Source organism: Pyxicephalus adspersus, chromosome 5 (genome assembly GCF_032062135.1).
Source record: "Pyxicephalus adspersus chromosome 5, UCB_Pads_2.0, whole genome shotgun sequence".
Taxonomy (NCBI): domain Eukaryota; kingdom Metazoa; phylum Chordata; class Amphibia; order Anura; family Pyxicephalidae; genus Pyxicephalus; species Pyxicephalus adspersus.
The window spans coordinates 93,777,071-93,790,138 of NC_092862.1; the positions used below are offsets into that span (position 1 = coordinate 93,777,071).

A 13,068-nucleotide genomic window follows, 5' to 3' on the forward strand; every position below is an offset into this window, starting at 1 on the left:
AGGAAACTGAAGTAAACGGATTACCGATTGCCGGATTTTCGATTGCCAACCTGTATTTCTTTGGGAAAGTCTAAAACAACTTACACTGTTGTTGGAGTTTTATATATACATAAGTCTGTGTTACTAAATCAAGGGTTATCATGTTTGTCGACCATCCAGGAGGACAAGGGTACTTCTGTACCCCGTGCCAATGAAAAGCGCTTGACTTTTTCCAGTGCTGGAACTTTTAGACATGGGGATGTGGGTCCAGGAAGTATGGGACCCAGAAATTTCTGATGGAGGCCCTGTCTATCATCATGGTGTCCATACATGTTATAAAGTCCTATATAAATTAGCTGATCATTGATGTAAATTCTCATGTCATATGAAATAGTACCACTGTAAAAATCTGTGTTAGCAGGTGATGGTTGTTACTTTTTACTGGAGAAAACAGAAAGAGACTTACAGAGAACATGTGCAGTTACAATGTGATCTGTAATAGGTAGGAGACTATCAAACTTTCATCATGCAACTGGCTTTTTTTTTGCAATATTAGATTAGCACTGGATTGTTTCAAAAAGAGCTCACTAGTATGAACATCATAGCATGGTCTAAAGACTCCCCAAGTTTACATTTAACAATTCTGCTTTCCATCCCCATGTTTATAAATGTTATATACTCACAGCCTTAGGAGAGCCTTATAAAATGGTCTTGTGAAAAAGGCATCTAGAAGATACTGGTGAATAAGAGCAAGACCAAGAATTCTCCCACTAAACCGAAACCTAGGGCACAAGAATCATAGGTAAAAACAGACAGCAGGCATAGATTTATGACAAGCAGTTAAAAAATTAAATTTGCTCCATTTCCTGTTGATCAGTTTATTAACAGGAACTAGTATTTTTTTTATTGTGTCTGTATTGTGCCTATTTTCAGCCAAAATTATAGGTTTTAATATTAAAAACATCCGGTGGCACCTGTATATCAAGGGTTTTGCACAGAGAAATCAATTTACTATTATACACAAAATTAATAGGCTATGGGCTTACTGTTGTATGGCCACAATTATATGCACATAAAGGGTTTCTTTCATTTCCACAGTGCAGTAAATAAATAAGATATGTCTGTTTTGTGTAATTTGTCAATGTTGATGGACAGTTTCCTATCTTGTCCCTTTTCTTTGTTTTTCCTTTCAGTATTTGGTCAAAAACAATCATCATTAGCGGAAGTAAAACTACTGAATAAGGGCTAATTCACATCGGCAGTAAAATTGTGGCACATTTTCTGCTTCTTCACTCCAGGAAATGCTTCCACTTGGGGAGACACTACATGTAGAATCTCCATACCACAACTCCATAGAGAATGATTAGGGGCTGCAGTGAGCAGTACCAGTATTGTACTAGTACTACTTCTGCCACCAGCTTTTACATGTGCAGACGCTGGTTCTTTTTGAATCAGTGCTGCCATGCAAGTGCTTGAGTGGCTGGCTAGGTGCCATCCATGGGGAGCCATGCAAAATCACACGGCTTAAAGGCAGGAGTAACCCTGCCTTAAGTGTTGGATGTCCTGGCAAATTATAGATTAATAATATGCCATTTCATTCTGCAGCTTGTAGAGTAGGTATGTTATTTTTGTATGGGAATTGGCATGACACAAGAAAGAGAATATTTTTACACAACGCATAGGAGTTCATTAGTATAACCACAATTGTAATGATAATCTCTGCTGAACTATTCAGATCAAAAATGTATATATTTCTCTACTTATGAACATATGAGCATACTTTTGCAGTATAAACATTGCATTGCGTTAGTAGTGTTGGTGATGGGGTCATCAAATTGACAGATGGTCTGTCACAGCAAGTGCTAAAATGTGCTTTGACAGCAACATACCAAGTAAACTACCCGAAACATACCATAAAATGGGCAAGTTCTTTATTAACAGTCTGGGAAAAGCAGCCAAAATTTCTGGAAAGTCTTGAAGGAAACATAAAGTGCTAATTATGTGTTTTTGTGAATTAATGAGCCAATCTGGCTTTCCAGATGCTGGAAAAAAGATTTATGACTTTAAAGTCATTGGATTTTAACCAGCAGCAAATTTTCATGAACTCATGGCTCTGGATGGATAATTTTGGCATGTCTATTTAAGATGACTTATGAGCTAAGGGGCAATTAAATCTCACATGTTATAGCCTTTGACATATGATCATAAGTGGATAAACTAAATTTTTGGACACAATTATATTAGGTAATCAGTAACATTAAGAATAGAGTTAAAAACTGCTGCAGCTTAAATATTTGGAGCATTTTGTATGCTGCACTACCTGTTAGGTATAGGTATTTGCTTCCTATTTTGTAGATGTAGCATATGTAGCATGTTAGAGGAAATCTCTTAAAGTAGGAGAAACCTCCTCTAGACAGTTGTTACTAAAACACTGACTCAGTTTATTGTATTTTATTTGTATTTTAGCTCACTTTAGGTCCCACTGGAAATGACTAATATATCTGTAAAAGAAAGTGTTCACATCAGCAAGGACAAGGCAAAGATTGATTGGGCAGGGTGTTTTTTGTCGATAGATCAGTTAACCAACCTATTAGAGGAGTGCACGTTAACAAATTCTCCACTTATCTCCACCTATCTGTTCATAGCCCCAGGGATAGGGATGATATTCGGTCAGGTATTGAACAAACAGAAGTGTAATTAATTAAAGCACTGTGATATGTCATATGCATATGCAGATTTGTCTAATACCAATGCAAAATCAGTGGCATATTGGGCTGCACAAGGTAAAAAAAAATCTATCCAAGTTTCTGAAGTAAGAATGACCACAGTGAAGAAAGTGGAGTGACATTTTGTAACATTTCATTAAATTTCAGCCACAAATTCTTCGATGTTCAGATATGGTATAGAAAAACATTTACTGCCTTATTCTTCTGCATTTTGTTTAAATTGTACCAATCTGCTCTTGAATGATTTATGCAAACTAGTAGAATTTTAAATAATCCCAGTGGTAGCTGTAGAGATTCTATTTTTTTTCCTCCTCAATGGAATGCAGTGTAAGAAAACACTTTTTATTATTCATTACTACTCACTAATTACAGGAAACAATGCTGTAAGCTGAAAAAAAAACTGGAAAAGAACACCATCCCATTTTGATAATTATCTGGCTTAATTACCCAAACACTCTTGTCAAGCATCAGCAAATCAAGCATTATAAACAATCTAAAGGGAAAAATGCACATAAGGAAGCTACATTTTAGGTAGTAGGTTGCTTTCTCCAAACTTCATACAACATTTCTGTTTCATACAGTTGTTAAAAAAAATATAAGGTACCTACTTTTTATTATCAAACAGCCACCTTATCCTAGATGTAACATAGGCAGATTTCTCCAATGTGAAAATTCAAAAGTCTACAATGTTTGAAATAGGCTTTTAAAGTTTATAGAACTGAAAAAATAAAGCTGAACTTCAGCCTTTGCTTTATACTTGCACCCTTATACAGGCCCGTCCACTGTATCAGAAATTGCTTACTTAAATACTGAATAATAAAAGTCTACTGCAGCTTACATATAGCCTTCCTTATTTCCTAGATGGATGACAATCAACATATTCTGTTATCACCAGCCTTAGCATCCCTGGTCTACCCCTTTCAAACTTCATGTAAATGCAGGCTTCATGTGAATACAGTCTGCCTAAGAATGTCCATACCCCCAGATTCCAGACTGATACCCATTTATCAAGGCATTTTGATATTTCCATAACTTATCCCACTTCTTGCATTACATTCCATTATGTTTTTTTGGAGAACAATGGATGTTCCCAGGAAGTTTTTACTCTGCAACCAACCCTTTCATTGAGGCCCATTGATGATTTTACTTGGTCTAAAGTAAGGTATGTATGGAATTGGGAAAAAGTTTTTTTTAAAATGTCATTAGCATGTTGAAGGGAAAATGGAAGAACTAGGGAAGTCCAAATATAAGGAGATTAAACTTCATCTTTAAATATTTAAATAATACCACAGTTTTAATGAACAATCTGTAATTAGAATTATGTTTTCAGTATGTGTACAATGACAAGATAAATTTTAATGTTTGTGGATTACAAACAATGGTTCCTGTGCCATTAGTAATCTGCAGATAAACTGCTGCCAGCCTTTGGTAAAATACTTAATGATCAAAATATCTATACATTTTAAATATAAACTTTCTAAAGATTTTTTTTTTATTTACCACAACATTTAACTATATTTAAACATTGATGTACATATATTTGCAGCTTTAAAATGCTCAATGTAACCTATACAGCCTTTATAGTGATGTTAGGACCTGCCACTGTCCAGCATTTTTTGGGCTAAATATATTTGGACATAGGTGTTTCACTGTAGCTAAAATACAACTAAATGTCTTAATCACGTGAATGCTTACCATAGATATAAAATCTGCAAAAAATCTGCATCTCTCTTATAATTGGATTTACACATTCTTGGGATGTTGGTATTGTACAAGCATGGCAGACATAATGCTGAGATACAGCTGGTATAAAGATTATTTTACTGGAATATAGGCTAAAATGCCATAAACTAGAGATGTGAACCAATCAAAAAATCCATTGATTTGTATTGTTTTAAATCTAAGGATATCCAAATCTAATTGATATAAATTATCACTCAGGGCAATAGTGATCAGGGCAAATTAGTGATCATTTAACTGAGCGGTCACCAACGTTTCTGACAGCAGGGCCCAAAAACAAAGAATAATTTTTTGCTACGGCCCAGAGGGGAGCAGATGTCAAAACAACTTAGCATGTGAATACAAGTTACACTGCTCTTCTATTCTCAGCAGCTTCTCCTGTCATCACACTGTTACTAGCTGCAGTGTAGTTTAAGGATAAAGCTCCTGCGGGGCACACTCATACTGTCACACTGACTAGCTGCAGAGCAGTGTAAAGAGGATTTTCCTGTGCTCCCACTGCCTGTGCAATTGCCTCCTGTTATGTATGGTCCTCAACTCACCGGCTGGTCCCCGGGCTGATGGTTTGGGGCCTCTGATTTAACTGCTGTCTGTTATTAAATAATCGTTATCATAAATAGTATCATGAGCTGTATACATATTAAGGGATACAAAAAAAGCATGACATAATGATACATGATTATATAAAAAATAGCACTTACCATTCAAGGTGGTTTTCCACAAATGCAGACATTGGACTTATCTGTACAGTGTATGTATCATTTGCTGAATACTCAAATAGGCCATAGTATGGATTAAAGAGCTCCTGGGAGAGAAGGAAGAAGAACTCTCTTGATGGACCACTGTAGTCCAGGCTATAGGAAAAACAGAAATTAAATTTACTTAGTAAAGTAAGTGGTGAAAATGTGCTTTAAGGCTTTCACAGATAGGTGTTGTTTGAAATTAATATGAACATACAGGTTAGGAAGTTCCCAAATACTTTAAAGCTAAAAGTAAAATTAATCTTACGCCTTGCAACCACAGCTGCTAGTGATCCTCTTTTCATACCAGTCTGACTGCTGCCATTATGCCCTTCTGTACTGTATTATGTGCCTTTCAATTTAGAATATAGTTAGAGGGAGAGTGCTTGCATGTTTGTGCTGTAACATGCCATTAGCAAACTGTCGACTTTCAAACCTAGCCAGGTGGATACACTTGAATTTCTTTACTAGACTGCAGCTGATCATCTGTGAGGAAAAAGTTTGTTTTTGTTACTGCATCAGGAGACATAAAAATGTGGGTTGAACACCCTTAAGTGGGTGGAGAACACCTCTGATATCTATACATTTGAAGCTTTACCCCACAAAATTCTACTTTTTTTAATAGATGTTTTACTGTATTTTTTATTTTTTTTTTTATGCATCTATATTGTGCTTCACTTTGGTTGTGCAGCTTTTTTTTCACATGCATACCAAGGACAGGCTTTGGGGTAGCCAGTTAACCTAACTGCATGTTTTTTGGAGGTCTCTGGGAAACTCAGGGTAAAACCCTTGGTAAAACAGGGAAAACATGCAAATACTTTTCAGATAACCCACAAACATTTGAGGATATTTTTGACCTGTATTATATTGTTTTAGATGCATCTAGTACTAGTCATATGCACTTGTATTTAAGATGCAAACTTTTGCTGTGTTTGAGTGCATGCGGTTAAACAGCATCATACTCAAATGCAATAAGCAGTGTTTGACAACAACCTCCATCTACACATGCCCTTAGTTAGGGTGGGGTACTTGTTATGGAATCTGACTTCTTTCTGCATACCATATATTATATTAATGTTTTTTTATTCAATCAAATGTATTAGCCTATATTACTAGCTTGAACATATAACAATGAAGAAAAGGAAATCTCTAGTCTGATTGGAATCTCTCTGTATAATAACAAAGAGGTTCCCAGACCATATAGCCATTAGGAAACTCAAAATTTAAATTTACAGTATTTTAAAAGCAATCAGTCAGAATAGAAATATTGGCTGTGATCCTTATTATTAATTAGTAACCTATTACCTGAATCAAGCATGCAGCCAGTGAAATGTTAAAACGCCTCCTAAACAGATGCTTTCTGCAGGTCAGTGACATACGGTATTTGGTATAGACTATGTACCTTTTATCTTGTTACAAGTCTGTGACTCAACATCACTGGAAAGGAGTTACTCAAACACCAAAGTCTCTACCAAAAGAGCTTTGCAGCCAATGTATGGCTGGTTCTGTGGTTCTTTTGTATTGACCCATCTAAACCAACAAGTTCAAATCTTGAGCATTTTATTGTTCTTACCCCTCTTCCCCCACAAATGTGATATATAACTTGTTCCTCTGAAGCTCTTTGCGGGAATAAGCCATAACTTGATTAAACGTGCCTTCCAAAAGATGATCACGTCGTATAATAAGCCTATACAGAAACAAAGTAGAAAAACGTATTTGTTCACACAAATATACAGAACAGTTGAAGCCACACAATAGAGACCCTCTCCACGTTATGATGTAGTAAATTTGATCACAAATATGTTGCATTTTATAAAATATTAAACCAATAAAACTGCCTTTGCATTTTTATCCCTAACAATAAAACCTGACAAAGGTGCTAATCTTTTCCTAAACTAAAAATTTGGTCAGGCTTGTATTGTAATACAATCAAATATTATTATAATCTAAAATACCAGTAATTTTAAGTGTGTTTTCTGTGTAATCTGCACACCAATATAAGAAATGTGACCATCATGGAAAGCCTGGAACATTTATATATGATTATAACAGGTGGAACGGATATGAAGGGTGGTAGAAAATGACAGCCAAAGATTTTATCATGACCTGCCACATTTTGCTGCACACCTAGTAATTGTGAAGAACATCCAGGTATAAATATCAGAACACACGAGTTAATTAATCATTTACAAGTAGTTCTTGCAGAATGTTAACCTAATGATTTCCCCTTAAGCTGTATATAGATGTTCAGTAACTGTCACTGGAAATGTGCCATAGTGATCACTTCTAGGAACAGTAGAATGAACGAGTGCTGTACAGACAGCACTGTTCTGTGCTACAAAGGGAAAGGTAGCTTACTGCATTAACTTCATTTGGATCAGCAGTAATTGAACTGCATTATAATTAGAACAGTTTGCCTTCCATAAATGTATTTATAAATGTATGTAGATGTATAGATTAAAAAAAAAACTTCTATCTTATGCTGACTTTGGAATAGGCATTTCCTCTTCAAAGTTGTCTATTGTGCACTATACACAGTTTGATTTTTTTTTTTTTTGGCAAATAAGGTCAATCAAGCATGTCAAATGGACTGAATAACAGCTTATTACATATAGTTGTAAAAATTCCTGATTCCATTGCCACACTAAAGAAGGTTAACCTATTATTATCAATCAATAATGTAGAAGATACTGCATTAGAAAACATCCTTTCTCAAGGGTTTACTCTTTCCTAATGCATGCAGCAGATGCTTCCTTTAGAGGTGAGAGAAGCTAATAAACTACTAGCCTTACCATTTTTAGTGCAGTATCACTTACTATCCTATAGCTTTGGCTCTGGTCTGGACTCTGTTAGTCTGCATTAAAACTTCAACAATAATAATTACTTATACCAACTTTGTTCCATCACATTAACCTAAATTAAAAACAACTTGTCCATGATAATACAAAGAAAAACAGAGACTGCATGTTCAGGGTGCAAGACAATAGCATGATGATAAATAGGAATATTGGTGCTCTGTGCAGTAATTAGACTGATAGAAGTGGAAACCCAATTAAAGCACCTTAGCATTTCAGAGTCCGTTAATACGGAAAAAGTTACAGTTACTTCTTAGGTGTGGGTATTCCTAAATGCTTGGATGCTCTTAAAATCATGTGTATTACTAAGTAATATTTTATAATACCGTGTGACTGGTGACTACAGTATAGGCTCCTCTGGTGCCAGAGACTGATGTGCATGGATCAGTGTTCACAACACTGCTGCAGGTTGTGTTACAACTGTATATTACTCAGAGGTTGGAACATGAGTTGCGCGACTTGGACCAGACCTCAGTCAAATAAACGACTTGCGACTCATCTTGTGGATTTTGTCCAGCGACTTGCAACTCGACTTGGGGGTTTTGTCCAGCGACTTGCAACTCAATTTGCAGTGAGTGTTCTGTAACACCGCCTTCTCTGCATTCTAAGTCCACAGCTTTCCCCTCTGACAGCTGAAGGGGGTGCGGAGGAAGGCAGTGTTACATAAGCCTCACTGCCTTCCTTCCCATCCCCTTTAGCTGTCAGCGAAGAAAGCCAAACTTAGTGGACTAAGAATGCAAGGAATGGGCGGAGGAAGGCATTATACCAGACTAAGCAAGACTTGCAAACAACTTGATAAATGAAGTGACTTGACTTGGGACTCGACCTGGAAGAATTCTTGGTGTCTTGACACTTTGCTTGGGACTTGGTGTCAATGACTTGGGACTCGACTTGGACTTGAAGGGTGACAACTTAGTCCAACCTCTGATATTACTTTAATAATAATAATCTTCGATAATGTAATGAGGGCATTGGAGTTTTCGCTCCTTTTGGGAAAACACTAAGGTTAGTTTAGATTGCCCTGTACACTATTTAAATGTATATTAATATTTAAAGCTGTAATTCCAATATGTTTATTTAAATAATGCAGCTACTGTAAACTGAACCCAGGATTCAAACTAAGGAACAGGTCCTTCAACATTTTTGCTGTTGACCTAATATGCAGTGGCTGCATGTAATTTGTTAAAAAAAAAACTTTGCATTTTCAGCACTATGAATCCTGGATCAATACTAAGCATTACTTCCTAGTGGGAGGTAGTGAGTAACAAAATGTCAAAAATAGGAGAACGGATTTCTTATCTTATTTTCTCAATGGAAGAATAGTGAATCTTAGATTTCATTTCTGATTTAAATGTTCAAGTCCTCATACTATAAATGTATTATACATGAAATTTGTTGGTAGCAATGCATTGCCTAAAGGGCAATATATGGCAAAGTTGTGCATGGAAATATTGAAAAATCTCCATTTAGTTGGGCACCCATCATTTATTTTCTACATGCTATCTTCTTCAGGATACAAAGGGTTTCTAAGGTGTTTTTGTTTTGGTATGGTTGACAGTGTATCTATAGTGGTTTGCCACTTTCAGCCTTGCAAAGGGATTCTTTTCTTTTGCTAGCTACTAGACTGTGCATAGAGTGGTTTATACGACCACTGTCAACCTTGCTGCTCTCAAACTGCTTGTACAACACATTGCAACTTTCATACATGAGCGCCTGGTTGGGGGCACAAAACACTTTACATTTCAAACACAGACTTTCACTAAACTTCTCGCCACCTAATTCCAGTACTTGCAGGATCTCTGGACCACATTGCTCTACCATATCAGCAGGAATTCAGCAGGAAGGTAGTTTTTTTTTTTCTCTGAATTTGCAGACTTATCGTTCTTACAAACTTGGATACATATGGGCACCTCCAAACCTCAGCAAACACCCAAGGTTAGTTTAGCTGGGGAAAAATCTATTGTGTATCTTGGTTTATTTAATCAATTGGTCTCTTGTTTTCTGAATTCCACACATTTTACTGTATATATATATATATATATATATATATATATATATATATATATATACAGTAAAGTATGGTATAGCACAATCATGTTTAAAAAGTTCATGCATACAGAACACAATGGAGACATCAAAGCAGAAAGGACTGTAAATGTTTGAAGACATTTAAACACTCAGGAAACCAATTCTGCTGTTAAACTTTTATGCCTGTGAGGTGCCGCTGATACATACTTAAAAATGTACATTTTAAATATAATACGAATGGCAAATACACAAAGACCCTATTGTATTATAGTCTTTGTACAGTACATGAATCTTTACAAGCAGCTCCATGAATACAAGGCTGGAATATTTATAACTTGCTAGTTCTCCTGAGGATTACTTCAGTCAGCTTGGTCTGACTCAGTCATGAAAATTACTGCTCACTGGAGACCCATTTGTATAGTTTTCCAAGGTTTCTGGGAGAATTAAGGTAGTGAGTGAGAGCAGCTTGATGAAAGCTCAATGACTATTTTTTTAACCTCAGCAGCCTGATTTTAAGGATTCATGACCAATAAAAGCAGAGACACAGGAGAAGCAGATGTTTATATTAGGATGTAAAATTCACCAGTTTATGGATTGTCAAAGCACAATTGTAAGATACGTTTTATTGTCTCTAAATCTGACTCTAGGTATATAAACTACACTTCAGACAGAGAATGCAGGAGGCTCTCAATTTCAACATTTTATTTGGATCATTAGGTCACTTCCCCCATATGCACAGCACAGACATAACTTAGAGGTCTGATAGAATATATAGCACATAGCCAGTGATGGATTTCAACCATGTGCTCCCCTAATCTGCTGTTATTGTGCCCCAATGTCCACAGATTTCTGGAAAAATAGAGCAGAGCAAAACTGAAAGCTTTTTAACATTATACAATACTGTAGTTTTGGTAACGCAAACAGCATCAAACAGAGGACAGCATAAACCTTCACTGCATAGCTGCTGTAGAAACTCTCAACTAAGGGCATTGCTGCTATGGAATGCTTATTTTTAGGGCCACAGCAAACATCTGTTGGTGCAATACCTCTCCTCTAGTATCACCTCATAAAAAAAAGTTTATTTGAAAAGACTGTATTTCTGTTAATGATGAAAATAAGATATGTGTCTGATATTTATACAGTGCATACTGCCAATAGGCACTGGCCTACAACTTTGGTCTTAAATATACTTTAATATTCTAAAAATATTAGAAGGATCCTTATATAAGCAAGTGTATTGGGAAATCCCCATAACATAACTTATCGTAGAGCTCCCTCTTTAAGGGATAAATTAGTCAGAAGTAATTTTGAAATTCAATGGGACCAATCTAATGTACCTAAAGGAACTTGATGTTGCGGCAAATGTAAAGAGTGTGGATAGATTTATGACCCAGAAGATAAAAAAATCATTCTTCCAAAAGGGGTGGACTTTTAGGGTTGTGACTTGGTCACATGTGAAACAGAAGTTGTAATTTATTTGGCAATATGTAGTTGTCAAAAAAAGGATCTATGAATATGTATACAATATAAAAAGGGGAAAAATTACTACATCTTTGAGTCATCACATGGGTCTCAAACATAGTTTAATGTTGAGGAAATCAAATTTATGGCCCTGGAAAAACTTAGAGAGGATCCAAGGAGTGGTGATATAGACAGGTTGTTGATACAAGAAGAGTGTAAGTGGATTTATAACCTTAAAGCCATGTACTACCCAGGACCCAGGAGAAATTTTGAGTCATTTTTTTAATAGTAAAGAGGGTATTACCCTGAATCGAGAGAGTATCTAGAAAAATTCCTTGCTTCTTTCTTTATTTTTATCATTATTCAAATGAATAAAATTTGTAAATTTTCATATTTATGCTATCAAAATGTGGGAGACCTTTTGGAGATATATATTTGTATCTGCTTTAAAATGGAGATTGCAAAATTATTTGAGCTATTTGATACAAACTTAATATAACATATCTAATAAAAAAAGTACATACATATATTTATTCATAGATATATTAAATACCACCCCTCTCCCCACAGGTTTAAATGAGGAGAAATATAAAAAACAATTAATTAGTTAACACTCAGGAAAGCAATTCCATTTCCTGAGTGGCGGAGAAGGTGTCTCCTGTGTGGAGATCTCAGACTTCCGGCGCATGGGGCATCAGCAGTGGAGATGTTAGGCACCCGGTAAGTGTACCAGGTGCTTGATAGGAGCTAGGTGTCCCACGTGTTTCCGGGTTTTTACCCAAAAACAACCATCAAGAAGCACAGCTGCGCACCACATGGGACACCAATAACCAGTGCTTTAAAAGGAGGATTCAATTGAAGGAGATAGTATGCAAAAAGTGGTGAGATTGTGACCCTGTCAGAACAACACTGTAAATCAGCAAGGTAAGCCCTAAAATGGGGGTTGGTTTTAATATCTCTCAAAGGAGAATAGCCATAAAAATATGATACTTTTGTTTTTGAATGCTAACATTATATAGTAATGATATATCTTTTAACAAATTATTATTGAAATATAATTTTCCGTGTGCAACACTTGGAGAAAGTGACAATTTCACAAATATATCTTTCTCTGCTTAGTATTTGAAAAGAGCACAACATAGCTGATTTTGGGCAGACACATCTCATAATGTAAGCAATTACCTTATTACTGTGTATTTGATTGATGGAATTATATATTTAATGTCTTTGATAGGTGACCCATTGTGCTTTGTCCAGAAGAAAACTGGTTAAAGGTGATATCCTGTCTTACTATTGTGTACACCATGGTCAAAATGAAAGGTGTTATATGACAGAAAGGGGTCACAATACTCACAACTGCATCAAAAAGTCTCTTTGTATGTTACTTGCTACATATATTTTTTAATACAAATATAAAATTGATATGGGAGAAGCTTGATTGGCAAATTGAAACATCTGAACACGTAGGCGCAATTTTTATCTCCTGGGTCTCATTTTTGACTATTGTAAAAGAAGTTATACACATTTTTTTGTTCTTCT

The 13,068-nt window shown here is 35.8% G+C and overlaps 1 protein-coding gene across 3 annotated transcripts in view; it reads right to left on the reverse strand.

Moving 5' to 3' along the window:
* Positions 1-13,068, reverse strand: part of HECW1 (HECT, C2 and WW domain containing E3 ubiquitin protein ligase 1) — a 154,752-nt gene that overhangs the window by 10,087 nt on the left and 131,597 nt on the right. For all 3 annotated transcript variants that reach the window (XM_072412159.1, XM_072412160.1, XM_072412161.1), the window contains 3 exons: positions 6,759-6,872; positions 5,147-5,299; positions 663-761 (listed from right to left, as the gene is read on the reverse strand). In XM_072412159.1, coding sequence (XP_072268260.1) covers positions 663-761; positions 5,147-5,299; positions 6,759-6,872 — 366 coding nt within the window. The remainder of the gene's footprint in view (positions 1-662; positions 762-5,146; positions 5,300-6,758; positions 6,873-13,068) is intronic.